Below are 15,889 nucleotides of genomic sequence, written 5' to 3'. Positions count from 1 at the left end.
TCTTTGTTTATTATTTAAAGAATTTTAAATATAAAAAACAATAAAAACTACTATGATCCGATTTGTGTTTAATCATTTCTCGCTTTTTTGGGATGTCCATCTCAAAACCTCAGCTAGTATGACTGCCATGTTTTTGTTAGATTGAATTTGTATATCTTTAAGCATATTATATACTTTTTCGATTTATGTTTTAAAACAAATCAATTTTTGCTGCAACTAGCTCTTATTAAAATCACTGAAAGCAAATATTATTGTTATTAAAAAATGTTTGTACGCAGTATAATCATTAGAGGAATTTTAAATTTTCGCGGTACTTTAAGTCGAGTTCCGAAATAATATCTTTCCGGATGCGCACGCAATCACCACGTGCACCTCCATTCAACGTCCGTTTGAAAATTATCGCGCAAGATTGAGAAACAAAGAAATTTAAAGAAGTCAAGATATATATAAAGACTAAAGAAGATTTATCTCTCAAAACCTTTGGGAATTAGCGTAAGTTTTTTGACAGTTACATTTAACGATGAATCATGAGATATACCGCAAATAATGAAATAATCTCACTTGTTTACTTTGACTTTACCATGTTTACAGACAGAGACCTTTTAGTTGTAGTTTAAAACTAACAAGCATAACAAATTATATGAAATACACATGACTCAATAGAGAAACCTACTTATTTCGTGTGTATGCATCCACCTATTAACAAACTAACAAGTAATATCTGGACAAGTACCCTATCATACAAGAAAAAAGGGGGATCGGGTCCGTTTGCCCTGATTACATGTTCTCTCTGAGTTTGGTGGTCGTTCGCTCTGGGTTCGTTTTCTCTATTATTTTTAGATATTGATTATAATGTTCAAATGATAATATTCTCACTGATTGTTGTAATATTATAGCATTTGAAGTTGAAGGGGGTCTCATTGAGGGGTTTTGATCCCAGATCCCGCTTACTGTTTTGTCAGATTCCCATATCCCACTTACACTATCTACGTAAGTTATTCTCATTTTTATGTAATTTCCTGTGTCCCCCTAGACTTCATTTCCCGTTTTCATAGCACAATAATACACCTTATCGCTAATCCCGGCTGACCTGGCCGCTTGAACTTTTGACGCATACAACAATCACTTGCCATTATGGCGTCAAATATTTTGTTTTATGACGTCAAAATTTTACGGGGAACCTGTGTGATATTCAGTATTGGCGGACACATAGCGATAAGGTGTATTTGACTTTCATGTGTTAGTGGAGTTGACTCCCTTATTTTATTTTTGGTTTTGATATATTATTTGAAAATATTATTTTTTATTTTATAATTCAACTTGTATCAAGTTTTTTCAATGCGATTTAATTAGTAAAAATTAAAAAGCCCATCTATCCTTATCATCTCTTAGACCAAGTATAAGATTGATAATAATAATAATAAATTCTTTCATGATTGTTGACTGTAAAGATCCTTGTTCTTCAGCCCCCGCCCTCCCCCCAAACAATAAAAAATATTGTTTACACGTGACATGTTACAGTTAACATAACCCAGAGGCGGATTTAAAGGGTTTGCCCCGACAAAAGGTTAAGAAACAAATGAAAAATGCTTCTTATCACATAACACAGATTAAGTTAGGATGTTGGTGGCCTCACTTCAATAGTTCAATGGTTATTCCCCTTTACAAATTGAATGTGATATTTATTTTCTGTTCTCTAACTTAAGTTTGTTTAAACTGAAATTTGTGAAACTTTATACACAATGCTTATTAAGGGGGTTCAGGCCTATCAGAAGTTTCTGTCAGAAGTACCATATTTTTTGTTATTTCAATCTTTATAGAGAGAGAATCAAATTGGTCTGAAAAAATAGGGGGTCAGAGACCATTTAAGCTCAAAATATTACTTTTGAACAGGTATCTGAAAGGGACTTTTTTTCAATGAAATGATGGGGAAAACAGAGCTGGTGAAATATTTTTATCGGAATATATAAAAGAACTCTGTGACGCTTGGTCCAAAACTGTAATATAAAAAGTTAAAATATAGCTTCTAAGAATAAGCCAAAAAAAAATAGATCACCGATAAGGGGAAAAAAAAAATTGGTGGGAAAATTGGGTGAAATGTCATTTTTAGCCTTTCACAGATATACTTGAGGATGTTTGCTTGACATGTTTTGGAATTTTTGTCAGATTTTCTAAATCCTCTGGTTTTATCCATTTGAATGCCTTAGAAAAATTTGCACTTGAACCCCCATTTTTCTTTTTATAATTCTTTTACATGTATAATTATAAGCCATTTGTAAAAGTCTTATAAAATTTTATTTATTTTTTATAGTTTTTGAGAACTTTAACTGGTCAATGATAAAGCTATGAAAAATCAAGAGAGAACATTTTCCCGCCAAAATTCTTATGACTAATATCTCAAAAACAAGCACATTGACCCCTATATTTCTTTTTCTTTTTTGATTCCTCAATTAAATACCCTATTAATATAAAGTTATTTATTTTGAAACTGACCAGCAAACATCCTCAATAAGGATAATATTTTTTAAGGTGACACAAATACAATAATTTAACATTTTTAATCAATCAAAGTATTAAAAAAATAACAGTGAATTTACGACACAAACTTTTCATGTGCATGGTATTTTATGCATGACATTATGCAGTCGAATAGTCCCGATCCACCTTAACACAAAAAAAAAACCCCAGATAGATGTATGTTTCAATTTAGCTTATAGCCCGGGACCCCAATTTCATGGGGAAAATTATAGTGATTATATAGGGAATCACTGGAGCATGACTGTATGATGTGCAAAACATATTTATTCTTTTCATTCTATCCTAAGGGGTTCATGTCTTACTAAAATTGATTCACATTGTAATTTGCTTGAATGTTTTGTGTATTGTTCATTAATTGCATGGTTTGAACCAACACTTGCTTGAATTTTTTTTAACAGTTGCCAATGGATTACATAAGAAATTGGAGGCGATATCATGCTGAAGTTGATGCATTAGCTCAATTAAGCGATCAAGAGCAGGAATTTTCTCCATCATTAAGTGACACAGCTGAAGAAGTTGTGACAGAAAACAACGACTTTCAGAGGCAGGGAGGTAGTCAGAATAGTGATGACAGCTACAGTGACAATTATCAGTCAGAAAGTGACAACAATTATGAATTTAATGACTTTGATTCTGAACACGATAGATTTTCAGATTCTGATGATTCTGATAACTACCATCAAGTTAATGAAGAAGAGGATTGTTTTCAGGAACATGTACCAAATTGTGCAGCCAATCTAGCCGGTTGGGCAACTACTAGCAAGTGTACTCGTTCTAGTCTTAATCAATTACTTGACATTTTAAGGCAAGAAGGACTTCGTCTTCCAAAAGACTCGAGAACTCTCTTGCAAAATCCACGATCTATAACTACTATAAAAAAGTGTGGTGGGGATTATTTATATTTAGGATTAGAGAGTGGACTGTTAAAAGTTATCTCAGAAAATTTACAGCATTTTAAAAGGATTGAGAATCTTGAATTGAGTATAAGTATAGATGGAGTTCCACTTTTCAAATCATCAAGTGTACAGCTATGGCCAATATTATGCAGTGTGAAGCAATTTGAACCTTTTGTTGTTGCTGTTTATTGTGGTGATACTAAACCAAACTCTGTAGATGAATACTTATTTGACTTTCTGTCTGAAATAACAAACTTGCAACAGAATGGAATTAACATGCATGATGGCGATGCTGATATTGGTCAATTTAAAGTGTTAGTCAGTGCTTTTATTTGTGATGCACCTGCCAGATCCTTTTTAAAGTGCACTAAGTCACATAATGGATATTATTCTTGTGAACGATGTGTTATTAAAGGAAGATGGTGTCAACGTCGTGTTATCTACGATATTGGTGAACACCTTCAACCTGCAAGAACTGAACAAGGCTTCAAAAATTTTGAATACCAAGATCACCAGATAAAACAAACTCCTTTAATAGATGCTGGTTTGTCTTGCATAAAATCTTTTCCCTTGGACTACATGCACCTTGTCTGTTTGGGTATTGTCAAACGCATTTTGCTTTTCTTGAAACAGGGGCCAAGGGAATGTAGATTATCTCATCAACAGATCAAAGTATTGTCCGATAAACTTTCTTACTTAAATGGGAAAATGCCAAGAGAGTTTGCACGTCAACCCCGTTCACTGTACTACTTAGATAAGTGGAAAGCAACAGAATTTAGACAGTTTCTTTTATATACGGGCCCATTAGTATTGCGTTCTGTTGTTCCAGAAAGACTATTCAAACATTTTTTAACATTGACAGTAGCAATGTCTATTCTCCTAGAACCATCTGACGACTTTCGGAATTTACACTTGGATTATGCTAGACAGCTCTTGATATATTTTGTGAGAACATCGCCTACTGTATATGGAGATATATTTCCCTCATATAATGTTCACTCACTAATTCATATAGCAGATGATGTGGAACATTATGGATCTTCCTTAAACCAAATCAATGCTTTTAAGTATGAAAACTATTTGCACAAGCTTAAGAAAAGTGTGAGGTCAGCCCAAAATCCGATTGCCCAAGTAGGAAAAAGAATTGTTGAAATGGATAAATCAAAATGTAGAAAAAGTACGAAGTCGATTCACGTATATGTTTCTAAAAAGAAAAAAGACAGTTGCTTTTTATTGGCAAATGGGAAATTTGCTTTTGTTAAAGAGAAAAGGGAAAATAAAAGATATTTATGTGATGTAATAAGCCAGAGCCATTTGGAAAATTTCTTTAAAAATCCCTGTGATTCAAAATTGCTGAACATTGTTATTTTTAAAAGCAACACATACATTTGAATCGTGTTTTACTAGATCATGATGACATCCAGAAGAAAGTTGTTTGCATCCCCTACGAAAGAAACTATCTTCTGTTACCGATGTTGCATGGAATGGAGAGATGGTGAATCGTATCCAAGAACAACCTGCATAGTCATATAATAAAGAATGGAAAGGGAAATGTGTTCTTTTATGTGTATGCACACATGCAGAGGTTGTACAATGACTGTACAATGTATATATCAGAATTTGATATTTAAAAAGGGGGATACTAGCAAATGTTTTTTGGGAAGATATATTTAACTATCTGTAACGGTTAATAGTGAACAAAAAATATGCATCATGTAACTAATGATTTTTTTATGATAATAAAGCATGAACATTAACAGCCTAGAATGTGATAGTGAAAGTTGCATGTTCCCATTTTAAATTTATGGTGCATATCATGTATAATACATGTATATGTACATGTGCACTTTTTGTTTTACATCAGAATATACTTATTTTGACCTGGCCACTGTAAGCATACATGTTTACATGTACATGCATGAATAGTTTTTGTCTTGTTTTTCCTGCAACATCTATATATATAATTTAATTTTGGATGTAACTAGTCTTCTGATTGGCAGACGTCGTTTTGTTGTCGAGCCCGCAGAAAGCTCAACATATATAGGGATAGTGCTCCGGCGGCGGTGTTAGCTCACTTCTTAAAAGCTTTATATTTTAGAAGGTAGAAGACCTAGATGCTTCATACTTTGTATATAGATGCCTCATGTTAATACACAGTGACAATTTATAGATGAAGTTAAAACTTTGTTCAAATAGAATTAAATTTTAACCGGTAGCTATAGGTACCCACAAAATTCTTGTTTGATTTAATGTTTATCTTTTGCCTTTTGCAGTAGTTTGTCATGATCAAAAACTTTAAAAAATGGTCAAGAGCGGTATGGAAAGAGGATGGCCAGGAAGAGGAAGGAGTTGTGCCGTCAATTTGGATCAGTGTCAGTGAAGATGTTGTAAAGTGGCCAAGTGGGATAAATGCCATCAGGGCCATGAAAGAGTTTCGCCATCCTGAAAAAAAATGGGAATGCTTTGAGTTGATCAAAGTGAAAATTACATCTGGTATGTTAGGATTCTATTTTCTTATATTATGAATGCACTTTAACGCTCCATTTGAAGAAATACATATTCCTCTTCTTTATACCCCGACTTTCAATTTTTGGTAGGCAGGACTTTTGAGCGTTTTTCATCCAGTCCCATTGTTCACATTTATAAAAACATGGCAATTATTTCTGAATGTGTTTTAATATGAAAACATTTACTTGACAGATTCAAAAACAGAATGTGATGAGTGTGACACAACAACGACAGCAGAAGTTTCCGATGAGGAAAGTGAAAATGAATTAGAATTGGGTAAAAGAATACAAAAGAAAAAGACCTATGACGAATATGTAACAGGTACATGTCTTATAAATGTAATTCAAGGTATTTCAATTAAACATTCATGTGCAGCAAATACATGTAGTTTATTTTTGGGAAAGACTAATGAAGTGGATACCTTGGTATGTTGGGTTGTGATGTAATTCAAATTATTGCAAAACTGTAATTTGAAATACCAATATATATGATTTCATATGACCCATGTTAACTTTTTTTTTAGATGTACATGTACATGTTTAAAATGAAAAACCACTGTATTTCACCTTAGTAAGGATGTATAATATATATTTTGGTCCTTCTGCTTAAAACATAAAAGCATGGTTTTTATTGACAGATGCAAATGATTTACAAGAGAAGGTTGCATCAGGGAACACTCAAGAGAAGGTTGCATCAGGGAACACTCAAGAGAAGGTTGCATCAGGGAACACTCAAGAGAAGGTTGCATCAGGGAACACTCAAGAGAAAGTTACATCAGGGAACACTCAAAAGAAGGTTGCATCAGGGAACACTCGAGAGAAGGTTGCATCAGGGACCACTAAGAAAACACTGGCACAGCAAACAAAGTCGAGGGAAAATCAAAAGGAGCTTCCAGACCCACCAGCACCACCTTCATCAGCTTCCCAAAGCACTTCATCAGGTACATTTCTATGAAAACAGGTATCTTGTATATCCATTACCCTGTACAGTTCTAGTTTGATTTTAATTCTTTCTATACTTTTAGTCTTTCTTTCATTTATGATTTATATGTATATATACATGTAGTGTTTGCACTTGAACTGCATCATTGTTATTTTGATATATTACACATGGTGTCCCATTCTCCTTTTTTCATTGGTTATTAAATCAATGATGCATAGGATATAAGATATATGCATGGGCGCTATGTTTCTATAAATACATATATATTGACTCACAATATGATTTTTTTTTTACAAAATGAAACGTGAAACATACAGTCAATAAGTTTTATATCAACCAGTTAGATTATGTCGAACCTCAGACTTTGTCCTCTGTCAATATATATAAAATGTATATAAACATGATCCAAAGTCCAAAATTGATATATTCATTCTGGTCACTCAGACGGCAAGACCAATTACATTTAGATTTGTACTTACGGCCTTTGATTTTAAATTAAGCAGCATTTAGGGATAAAAGTTCTGTTACAATTTCTACAAATAAGTATTTATCAGAATTTATATTTAGTAAGCAAATCGCCATTAACTGTTTACTACTTTCTGGTTTAATGTATTTAAATGATATGATCTTTTGAAATTGTATTTGCCAAATGAGAGTTAATTTTAATGTTCCGACCAAAATTTTATGATATAATAAAAATTTAAAAAAGTACAATCGGGGCATAAAGTGTACTTATTTATTTAGTTTTGTTTAAAGATTATAGCAAAATGTTCTGTTTTTTTTTTAGAAAAAAGAAACCAGTCAATAGTAATTGACTCCCAGGTGCCATCAACATCTGGAATAGGAGAAACGTTCCATAATACTGCTACAAGAAAAAGGAGAATTACTAAGTTACCATCTCCGTCTTTGATGGGAAGAAATAGTAGAAGCTTGTCTGGATCTCCATGTTATTCCAGGTCTAGATCTCAGTCATTCAGGAGTGACAGGTCTAGTCAATCTAGATCATATACACAGCGTCCGAGATCCAGATCCTCCGGACATAGGGAATCAAGGCACCAGAGGTCTAGATCATCTAAACGGCGTCAAAGATCAAGATCCGCCGGACATAAGAGATCAAGATACCAGAGGTCTAGATCATCTACACAGCGCCAGAGATCCAGATCCTCCAGGTATAACAGATCAAGATCTAGATCATCTAGACATATTCAGAGGTCAAGATCCAGATCCTCAAGACATCTGGAGTCCCAATTGTCTTCAAGGTCTACTTCTAGAAATAGACAGAGATCCAGATCAAGGTCTCCTCTCCAGCAATTTAGAGTTGTTAAACATTCATCACTACAAAAGAAGACTACTAATTCCGAAAGACCAGAAAGAAATGATGCTCAGTCTTTTCCGCTAACAGAAGAAAGTAAGTTTTGAATAATACTTAATTCATTATTATTCATTGTATACCAATTTTTGGTGGCTACAGGTAAACCACAAAATAAAATGTCAAACAAATGACAAATTTTCCATAGGCTTGTATGCAGACTTTGGAAAAAACATGAAATTAAATATCCACAAACATGCAAGATTTTACTAATCAACAAAAATTGGTATCCACAAAAATACATGAATCCACAGTTATAAGTGAATTTCGCTTTTCAATATGTGAAATAGATTTATTATATCAGCATTTTATTACTTTTAAAGGGGCCTATCAATTCATAAGCCTGTTTAATGGTGTATTGCAGTATACCATTGACCGTCTGTCAGTCTGTCTTCAACATGTCAAACATTAACTCAATAACACTTTAAACCAATTTGCATAACTTTGGTGAATTGTTTATATCTATTCACGTGATTTCCCTCTTTTTTTAGATTTTAAGTTTCTGAGCTATTTGGTTTTATTCATTAAAAAAGGGGTGATTTTCCAGTTTTTGGACAAAATCTCAAAATAGGTTTCAGCAGATCTCAAGAAACTATGGTGAATTATTTATATATATTCATGTAATATAAAAAAGAAGATGTGGTATGATTGCCAATGAGACAACTATCCACAAAAGACCAAAATGACAGACATTAACAACTATAGGTCACTGTACAGCCTTCAACAATGAGCAAAGCCCATACTGCATTGTCAGCTATAATAGGCCCCAATAAGATGTAAGCTCCTTTTAGAATTTTATAATATTAATTATTTTTACATTTCCGAGTTATTGGATTTTTGAATTAAAAACTTGAATTAAATGTAACTTGAAAATTCTTTAAGCAATTATAATGAAAGTTTGGAGAATAGTTTATATCTATTGATGTCTTTAAAAATGTAAGAGGCATAACATGCACTCATGGTGCAGCATGGGCTGTTTATTGGTCAATGATCTCCTGTAGTCTATAATAGTTTTTTTCTGTGGCAGAGTGGTCTCAGTAGTCATACTACAGAAAAGTACTGAATCTCATACTAGTCAACACCAAGGTTGTTAAATTGTCAAAACATGTCATAAAACAGTATTTTCAATTTTTTTATAAGAGTATCAAAGAAGAATGTTGTACATCCTGACCGAGATAAGGGATTTGTTGAAGAAGGATTACATTAAAGGTCAGAAGGAATATAGATTGCAACAGATAGATGAGATCGACATACTTAAAGAAAAGGATATACAATTGGGTGAAGAAAAAGAGTATGCTTTATGCGTAAGTAAAGTATATAAAAATTGTATGTTATGAAACTCATGAAGTCAAATGTTATGTGATAAAATGGCCTTTACAGCATGGAAAATTCTGATTGTTTAAAACTATCTTATTTGCAAAAGTAGCCGCAGGAAAGTTAAAGATGCTTATAAGTTATGATTAATAAGTAATCCTATGAATTTCAGAGTAAGTATATAAATACTTGTAAATAATTTCATTTCAAAGGAAGGTTTAATGTACTGACATTTTTTTTTCTTTAGAAGAAATACATCATGCAGATAGGTGGGAAAGACTATAAAGAGCACATGAATAAAGCCATGCAAAGGTAAACATCTGATATGTGTAAATATTCTGCCTAAAACTATAGTCACAGTGATGTAATGGTTAGTGTTCTGGTAAACCAAAGACTTAAAAATTGATATTACTTGTTCTTTGCATAGCACCTACCATTAAGGTATTAGATATTTTCGCCAGGTGGGGAACCATGTCTACTTGCAGACTTACTATTTCAAAATCCTGCTCGGGTAGTCAGTCTTGTGAAAAGCAGGGTCAGTTTTAATTTCTGCTTATCATATTCCTGAAATCTGGATTTACCTGCCACTGGAAATTAAACACCAATCCATCCATCCATTCTCAAAAATTGAACGTAAAACCATATAATGAAAAAAATCTTTGTGACATTAAAGTACTGAATACATCCTTAATTCATTCCAGTGGTTATTTACATCCTCATTTTATCATCTTGGAAAAGTATACTTGTGACCATTACCACCTTTTTCGTTAATGTTTTTAAAAGTAAATGCTGATATTTTTAACTATATAAAATTTGCATCATTTGTTTTTTTTATAGGTGTCTAACCAACAAACTCATGTCTGTTATGAATATGAAGGGAAAGAAGAACAAAGAAGCTTTTGGTGATTCCAATCTGTTCAAGATAATAAGAGGTAAGTTAGTCTTGATATAATTGTTTATTCTGTATAATAATGTTCTGTGTGCACACACAACTCTTTTTATTTGAACGAAGTAAGCACATTTTCAAACGAATGAACTATGCCGCACACAACACTATCTAAACAAAATACATTGTGTGGAAAGAGTTATGCCCTGCTTAAAATATAATAATAATAAAACAAAATAAACCTGCAATTTATAAAAATTTACACAAGAAATTATGCAAATTCCATAATTAAAAATAAATCCAAGTTCAAATAAAAGCCTGTTTTCAGTTTTATAGTATCTGAAATCCTTTTGTTAATGTCATCTGCTATTTCTTTTCTTTTTTGTTATTCAGACAATTTTCTATCATCTGTTTCAACATAACCGTTATTGCCATTAAGTGCAAATTACTAGTAAGTTAAAATTCATGCCCAAAATCTGTTTGGCAAGCTTAGACATTAGTTTTAAATGGACATGTTTACTGTTTTATTTTATTTTTTAATGGTAGAAACTTCTTCATATCAGATTAATGTATATTTATTTTATTCAAAATTCAGGGTTTTTTTTTTGGCATGATATTGTGCAAAGTATTTATGCCCGAAGATGATAGTAGATGGGCATTTTTTTTTCTGGTCTATGCAACTGTTCGTTTGTCTGTTTTAAAGTCCAATCAACTTGAAACTTAGTACACATGTTCCTTATTGTAGGATCTTTCAAATGAAAATGTCAAATTAGAGATTGTCCACTGAACATAGAAAATGATAGTGCAAGTGGGGCATCCATGTACCAGAGACGTTCTTGTTTGTTACATATTAAGTTATGATGTTAACCTTTCTATTAAATTTTTCAAGTCAAATTTATGTTCTCTTTTCTTTCAGATGCTGTTCTAGCCTGCCACACAGAGGCAACTGAAACAAAAGTAATTGAGCAGTGCTCAAACTATTTGAAGTATGCTCCATGGAGAGAAGGAGGAGTTAAGCCAAAAGAATAGTTTTATTTTATAAAAAATAAAGTTTACTTTTCAAAACTTTTTTTTATTGAACGTTGGCCAGTTAACTGTTTGTTGACCAGAAAAGTGCAGTGAAATTTAGAAAACCATTACTTGGTGTTCTTCATCTTTTTGTTTGGTTTACTCGAGCTGCTTATATAATGATTGTTGAGTTCACAGATTGGTAAGGTTTCTGCTAAATTGCAATTTTGATCACCTGTCATACCAAAGACTTCAAGATACATATAAGAACCACATATGCAGAAAACACACACAAAAGGTAAAATTCAGATTGACAAGAAGTCCATATAAAAAAAAAAGACATTAAAAAAACTACATAAAATCCGACAACAAAAAAATTTGAATAAGATGAGATATGTGAAATTGTCTTGCTATGTATTTGTGTTTCTGTCCCAAACTTGCTGCATTTACATGATTTTGGAGTAAGCGGGTAAACGTGGATCAACCAGAATGGAAACAATGTGCTGGAGTTGCATTATACATGTTTTCCTTTGCTTTGAGAAATTATTGATGTGCTAGAATATAAGGCTTTGTTAATATTGAGGTACTTATCTTAATATTCTTTTTGTCTTTACTCCTTGGTTTCGATTGTTTTTGTTTTCTATTCTCTTTATTTAGTTAGTCTCTAGTAGAGATAAGAATGTATGATGGAATACTAATGTGATATAAAAATCTAGTAGAGATATAAAGAACGTATGATGGTATACCAACGTAAAATAAAAAAAAATGCTTTTGTTATTTCATCAATTTAGATACCTCTATTGTATTTGAACATATGCCAATCAGGATTAATTTACATTGAGAACCATCACTAACCTTACTTCATCCAACCTACAATTGATGGGATCTCAACCTAACTTGACCTAAATTCAACCTAATTTCAACCTAAATTCAACCCAATTTCAACCTTATTTCAACCTAATCTGACGTGACTTCAACCTCACTCAACCTGATTTCAACGCAACCTGACCTGCTGTCAATTTAACATAACCAGATTTCAACCTGATTTCAACATGTTTTCAACCTCACTTGACCTGATTTCAACAGGTTATCAACGTCAATACAACGTTGTAACTGCAACGTTGATTCAACGTCAGAATTTCAACGTCATCACAACTTTCAAAAATAACCCAATTTTCAACGTTGTATCAACGTTGAAGACTGACTTTGGATTAACGTTGATACAACGTTTTGTGCCTGCTGGGATATGACTGAGGTAGAAAAGCCTTAGTATTTCAAAAAATCAAAAGTTTTGTAATCAGTCAATTTATAAATATGACCATATCAATGATATTTCATGTCACCACAGAAGTGCTGTCTACTGGGCGGGTGATACCCTCAGGGAATTAAAACTCCACCAGCAGTGGCATCGACCAAGTGGTTGCAAAATACCTCATCACAGATACTAGTCTTAAATTGTGTATTTTCGCCAGGCGCGCGTTTTGTCTCCAAAAAAGACCTTTCATCGACGCTCGAATCAAAATAAGTTAAAAGAGCCAATTAAAGTAAAAAATTGAAGAGTATCGAGGACCAAAATTCGTAAAAGTTTTGCCAAATACAAAGTAACTAACATCTACAGACTATAAATTTATATTTTCTGTCACACAGAAAGAACCTATTTAATTTGGAATAACTAGCTAGAATAGATTAGATGGAACAAATGTGACACACTTACCTGGCTTTGTCAGCATATTTCTTTTGTATAAACTTTAATATATATCTCAGACGGTTAAAAAGCATGATATTCATATTGCAAACTTATTTTTAGAAATTCTAAAAGGTCAATTACCTGTCTTTTTTTAGGATCATGGTTAGTATTGAGAAGGGCAGTTGGTCGAGAGTTTGACGAGAGTTCTATAAGTTTTGGGATAGGCCACGTCATTTAATTTCTTGTTTTTCGGGGGTTTTTAATCCGAAAAGTAAGTAACTTGACAATTTCAATAAATTTAAGGAGAAGCTTGAAAAGTAATGGCGAGCGATTATAATTGTTTTATTTAATATAAACTAATTGGTTTTGACAATATTGTATAATCATTTCAACTGCTTTAAGTTATCTACATTTAATTGTCATAGATGTTTCGCCTTCACTGCATATGACTTATAACTATCTACATGACAGATGTCTTGCAAGTAGCAGCAACTGCTAATCCGTCCAGAACACCTCTTACTGTTTGGGATTCATGCTGCTCGTAAATGTGTGTACATTTTAGATGTTTGTGTTATATCTTGGTTGTCTTTGTCATGATCATTGTTCCTATTGTTCATGAATGAGATGCGATATGAGTGCCTATGAAACAATTCTCAATCCAAATCATAATCGGGTTAGAACTACTCAGTATAATCTTAATGTAAGGGTACATTGCATGTGATATGAAGTATTTTTTTTTGTAAAAAGCCCTTTTGAAAACAAAATAACACATATTGAAAGTACTTAAAGAACCTTTTCCGAAAGAACTACTAGTATTATACACAGATCTGGTATTTATGGTCATCACATCTCAAGAATTTTGTTATATTCCTTGCCTTTGATATATGTCTTCTTTATTTAAAAAAAATGTACCCCTCTTTATAAAACGTTTATTTTTAGATATGAACCCCCGTTTTAAATAAAGAATCTAAACTTCCCTTTTTCTTTTCTTCAACAGTCAAATGACCCTTTGTCTCTGGAACAGATCCTCATTCAAGGGATAATTGGGAAATAAATTTCAAATGTGTTAGGGTTAGGTTTAGGGTTAGGGTTAGGGTTAGGGTTAGGGTTAGGGTTAGGTTAGGGTTAGGGTTAGGGTTAGGGTTAGGGTTAGGGTTAGGGTTAGGGTTAGGGTTTAGGGTTAGGGTTAGGGTTAGGGTTAGGGTTAGGGTTAGGGTTAGGGGTTAGGGTTAGGGTTAGGGTTAGGGTTAGGGTTAGTGTTAGGGTTAGGGTTAGGGTTAGGGTTAGGGTTAGGGGTTAGGGTTAGGGTTAGGGTTAGGTGTTTTTTACTAGACTGCAACTGAGTTGCACTAAGGGAGATAATTTTTTTTAGTATAAACCTGGCTTATATGAAATGAACCCAGAAAATAAAATTCAAGTGACTTTGTTATATTTGCGCATGTGCATACATTTTAGCGTAAAATGGCGATACGATTTTTGAGCTACATGACGTTATTGTACGTAACGATACATACATACATACATACATACATACATACATACATACATACACACATACATACATACATACATACATACATACATACATACATACATACATACATACATACATACATACATACATACATACATACATACATACATACATACATACATACATACATACATACATACATACATACATAGGGTTAGGGTTAGGGTTAGGGTTAGGGGTTAGGGTTAGGGTTAGGGTTAGGGTTAGGGTTAGGGTTAGGGTTAGGGTTAGGGTTAGGGTTTGGGTTAGGGTTAGGGTTAGGGTTAGGGTTAGGGTTAGGGTTAGGGTTAGGGTTAGGGTTTGGGTTAGGGTTAGGGTTAGGGTTAGGGTTAGGGTTAGGGTTAGGGTTAGGGTTAGGGTTAGGGTTAGGGTTAGGGTTAGGGTTAGGGTTAGGGTTAGGGTTAGGGTTAGGGTTAGGGTTAGGGTTAGGGTTAGGGTTAGGGTTAGGGTTAGGGTAGTGTACTTTGGCGAGGGTTAGTGAGGTGCCCTTTCTCTCTTCTGCGCATGTCTGCCCTTTTTTGTGACTGCGCATGCGTCAGAAATTTCAAAAAATATTTCTAAGTCCAGAGTATGAAAAGTGCCTTTGACTTCAATCTTCAAACAGATGTAGAATGGATTTGAATAGAGATATTTTTATAAAGTTAACTGTTCCTAAAAGATAGAGAAGCAATCTAGAGAATGAAAACGTATTGGTATCACTGAAATGTACGGCCGCACCCTCCGACCTCACTGAAGAAACGTTTGTGGGAGAGTAAAGCCTAACCCCAAGTTAACCCCAACTCCTAAACTACAACAGATAAAGACTTGCGGTCTTCACTACAAGCTTAATTGTCGAAAAGTACTGCCCCTAACGGGGCCGATTTTTTAACGGCAAGCCGATCGCAGCAGAGGATCATGTTGAAATATTGAAAAGATAGACTTTGAAAAGTACCAAAAACCATAACCCGACCCCCCATCCCTCCAAAATTGTGATTTTTGAGAAGTTTGTGAAAAAACTTAATACGAAAATCCAATCGGTTACCCTCCTAGACTTACCCTTTCCGAGATGGAGTAAGGCCTCCAAAACAACAATTTTAACACATTTGGGGTTTGGGTTAGGGTTAGTGTTTGGGTTAGGGGCAGGGTTAAGGTTAGTGTTAAGGTTAGGGTTTGGGTTAGGGTTAGGGTTTGGGTTAGGGTTAGTGTTTGGGTTAGGGTCAGGGTTAAG

General features: G+C 33.6%; 1 protein-coding gene across 3 annotated transcripts; it reads left to right on the top strand.

Annotated features, from left to right (window-relative positions):
* The first annotated feature begins 371 nt into the window (after window positions 1-371).
* LOC134702069 (serine/arginine repetitive matrix protein 2-like) lies at window positions 372-11,482 on the top strand. Of its 3 annotated transcripts, none has more exons than XM_063563165.1 (9): window positions 372-492; window positions 5,708-5,927; window positions 6,135-6,263; window positions 6,580-6,882; window positions 7,672-8,292; window positions 9,394-9,557; window positions 9,815-9,879; window positions 10,405-10,499; window positions 11,370-11,482. In XM_063563165.1, the coding sequence occupies exons 2-9, from the start codon at window positions 5,717-5,719 to the stop codon at window positions 11,480-11,482; spliced, it is 1,701 nt and encodes a 566-aa protein (XP_063419235.1). In that variant the 5' UTR covers window positions 372-492; window positions 5,708-5,716. The 3 variants fall into 3 exon arrangements, with proteins under 3 accessions (XP_063419235.1, XP_063419233.1, XP_063419234.1); XM_063563164.1 differs by lacking the exon at window positions 372-492 and adding an exon at window positions 4,825-5,019; XM_063563163.1 differs by lacking the exons at window positions 5,708-5,927; window positions 6,135-6,263; window positions 6,580-6,882; ... (3 more) ...; window positions 10,405-10,499; window positions 11,370-11,482 and adding an exon at window positions 2,937-5,012 and having other exon boundaries at window positions 373-492.
* The last annotated feature ends 4,407 nt before the right edge of the window (window positions 11,483-15,889 follow it).

This window comes from Mytilus trossulus, unplaced genomic scaffold (genome assembly GCF_036588685.1).
Source record: "Mytilus trossulus isolate FHL-02 unplaced genomic scaffold, PNRI_Mtr1.1.1.hap1 h1tg000395l__unscaffolded, whole genome shotgun sequence".
NCBI classification, from domain to species: Eukaryota; Metazoa; Mollusca; class Bivalvia; order Mytilida; family Mytilidae; genus Mytilus; species Mytilus trossulus.
Note: the sequence above shows the minus strand (reverse complement) of the source record. Positions and strands in the feature narration are given on the sequence as shown.

Excerpts from the sequence above, each read along its gene's own strand:
- LOC134702069 (XM_063563163.1), top strand. The coding sequence starts at position 2,943 with ATGGATTACATAAGAAATTGGAGGCGATATCATGCTGAAGTTGATGCA.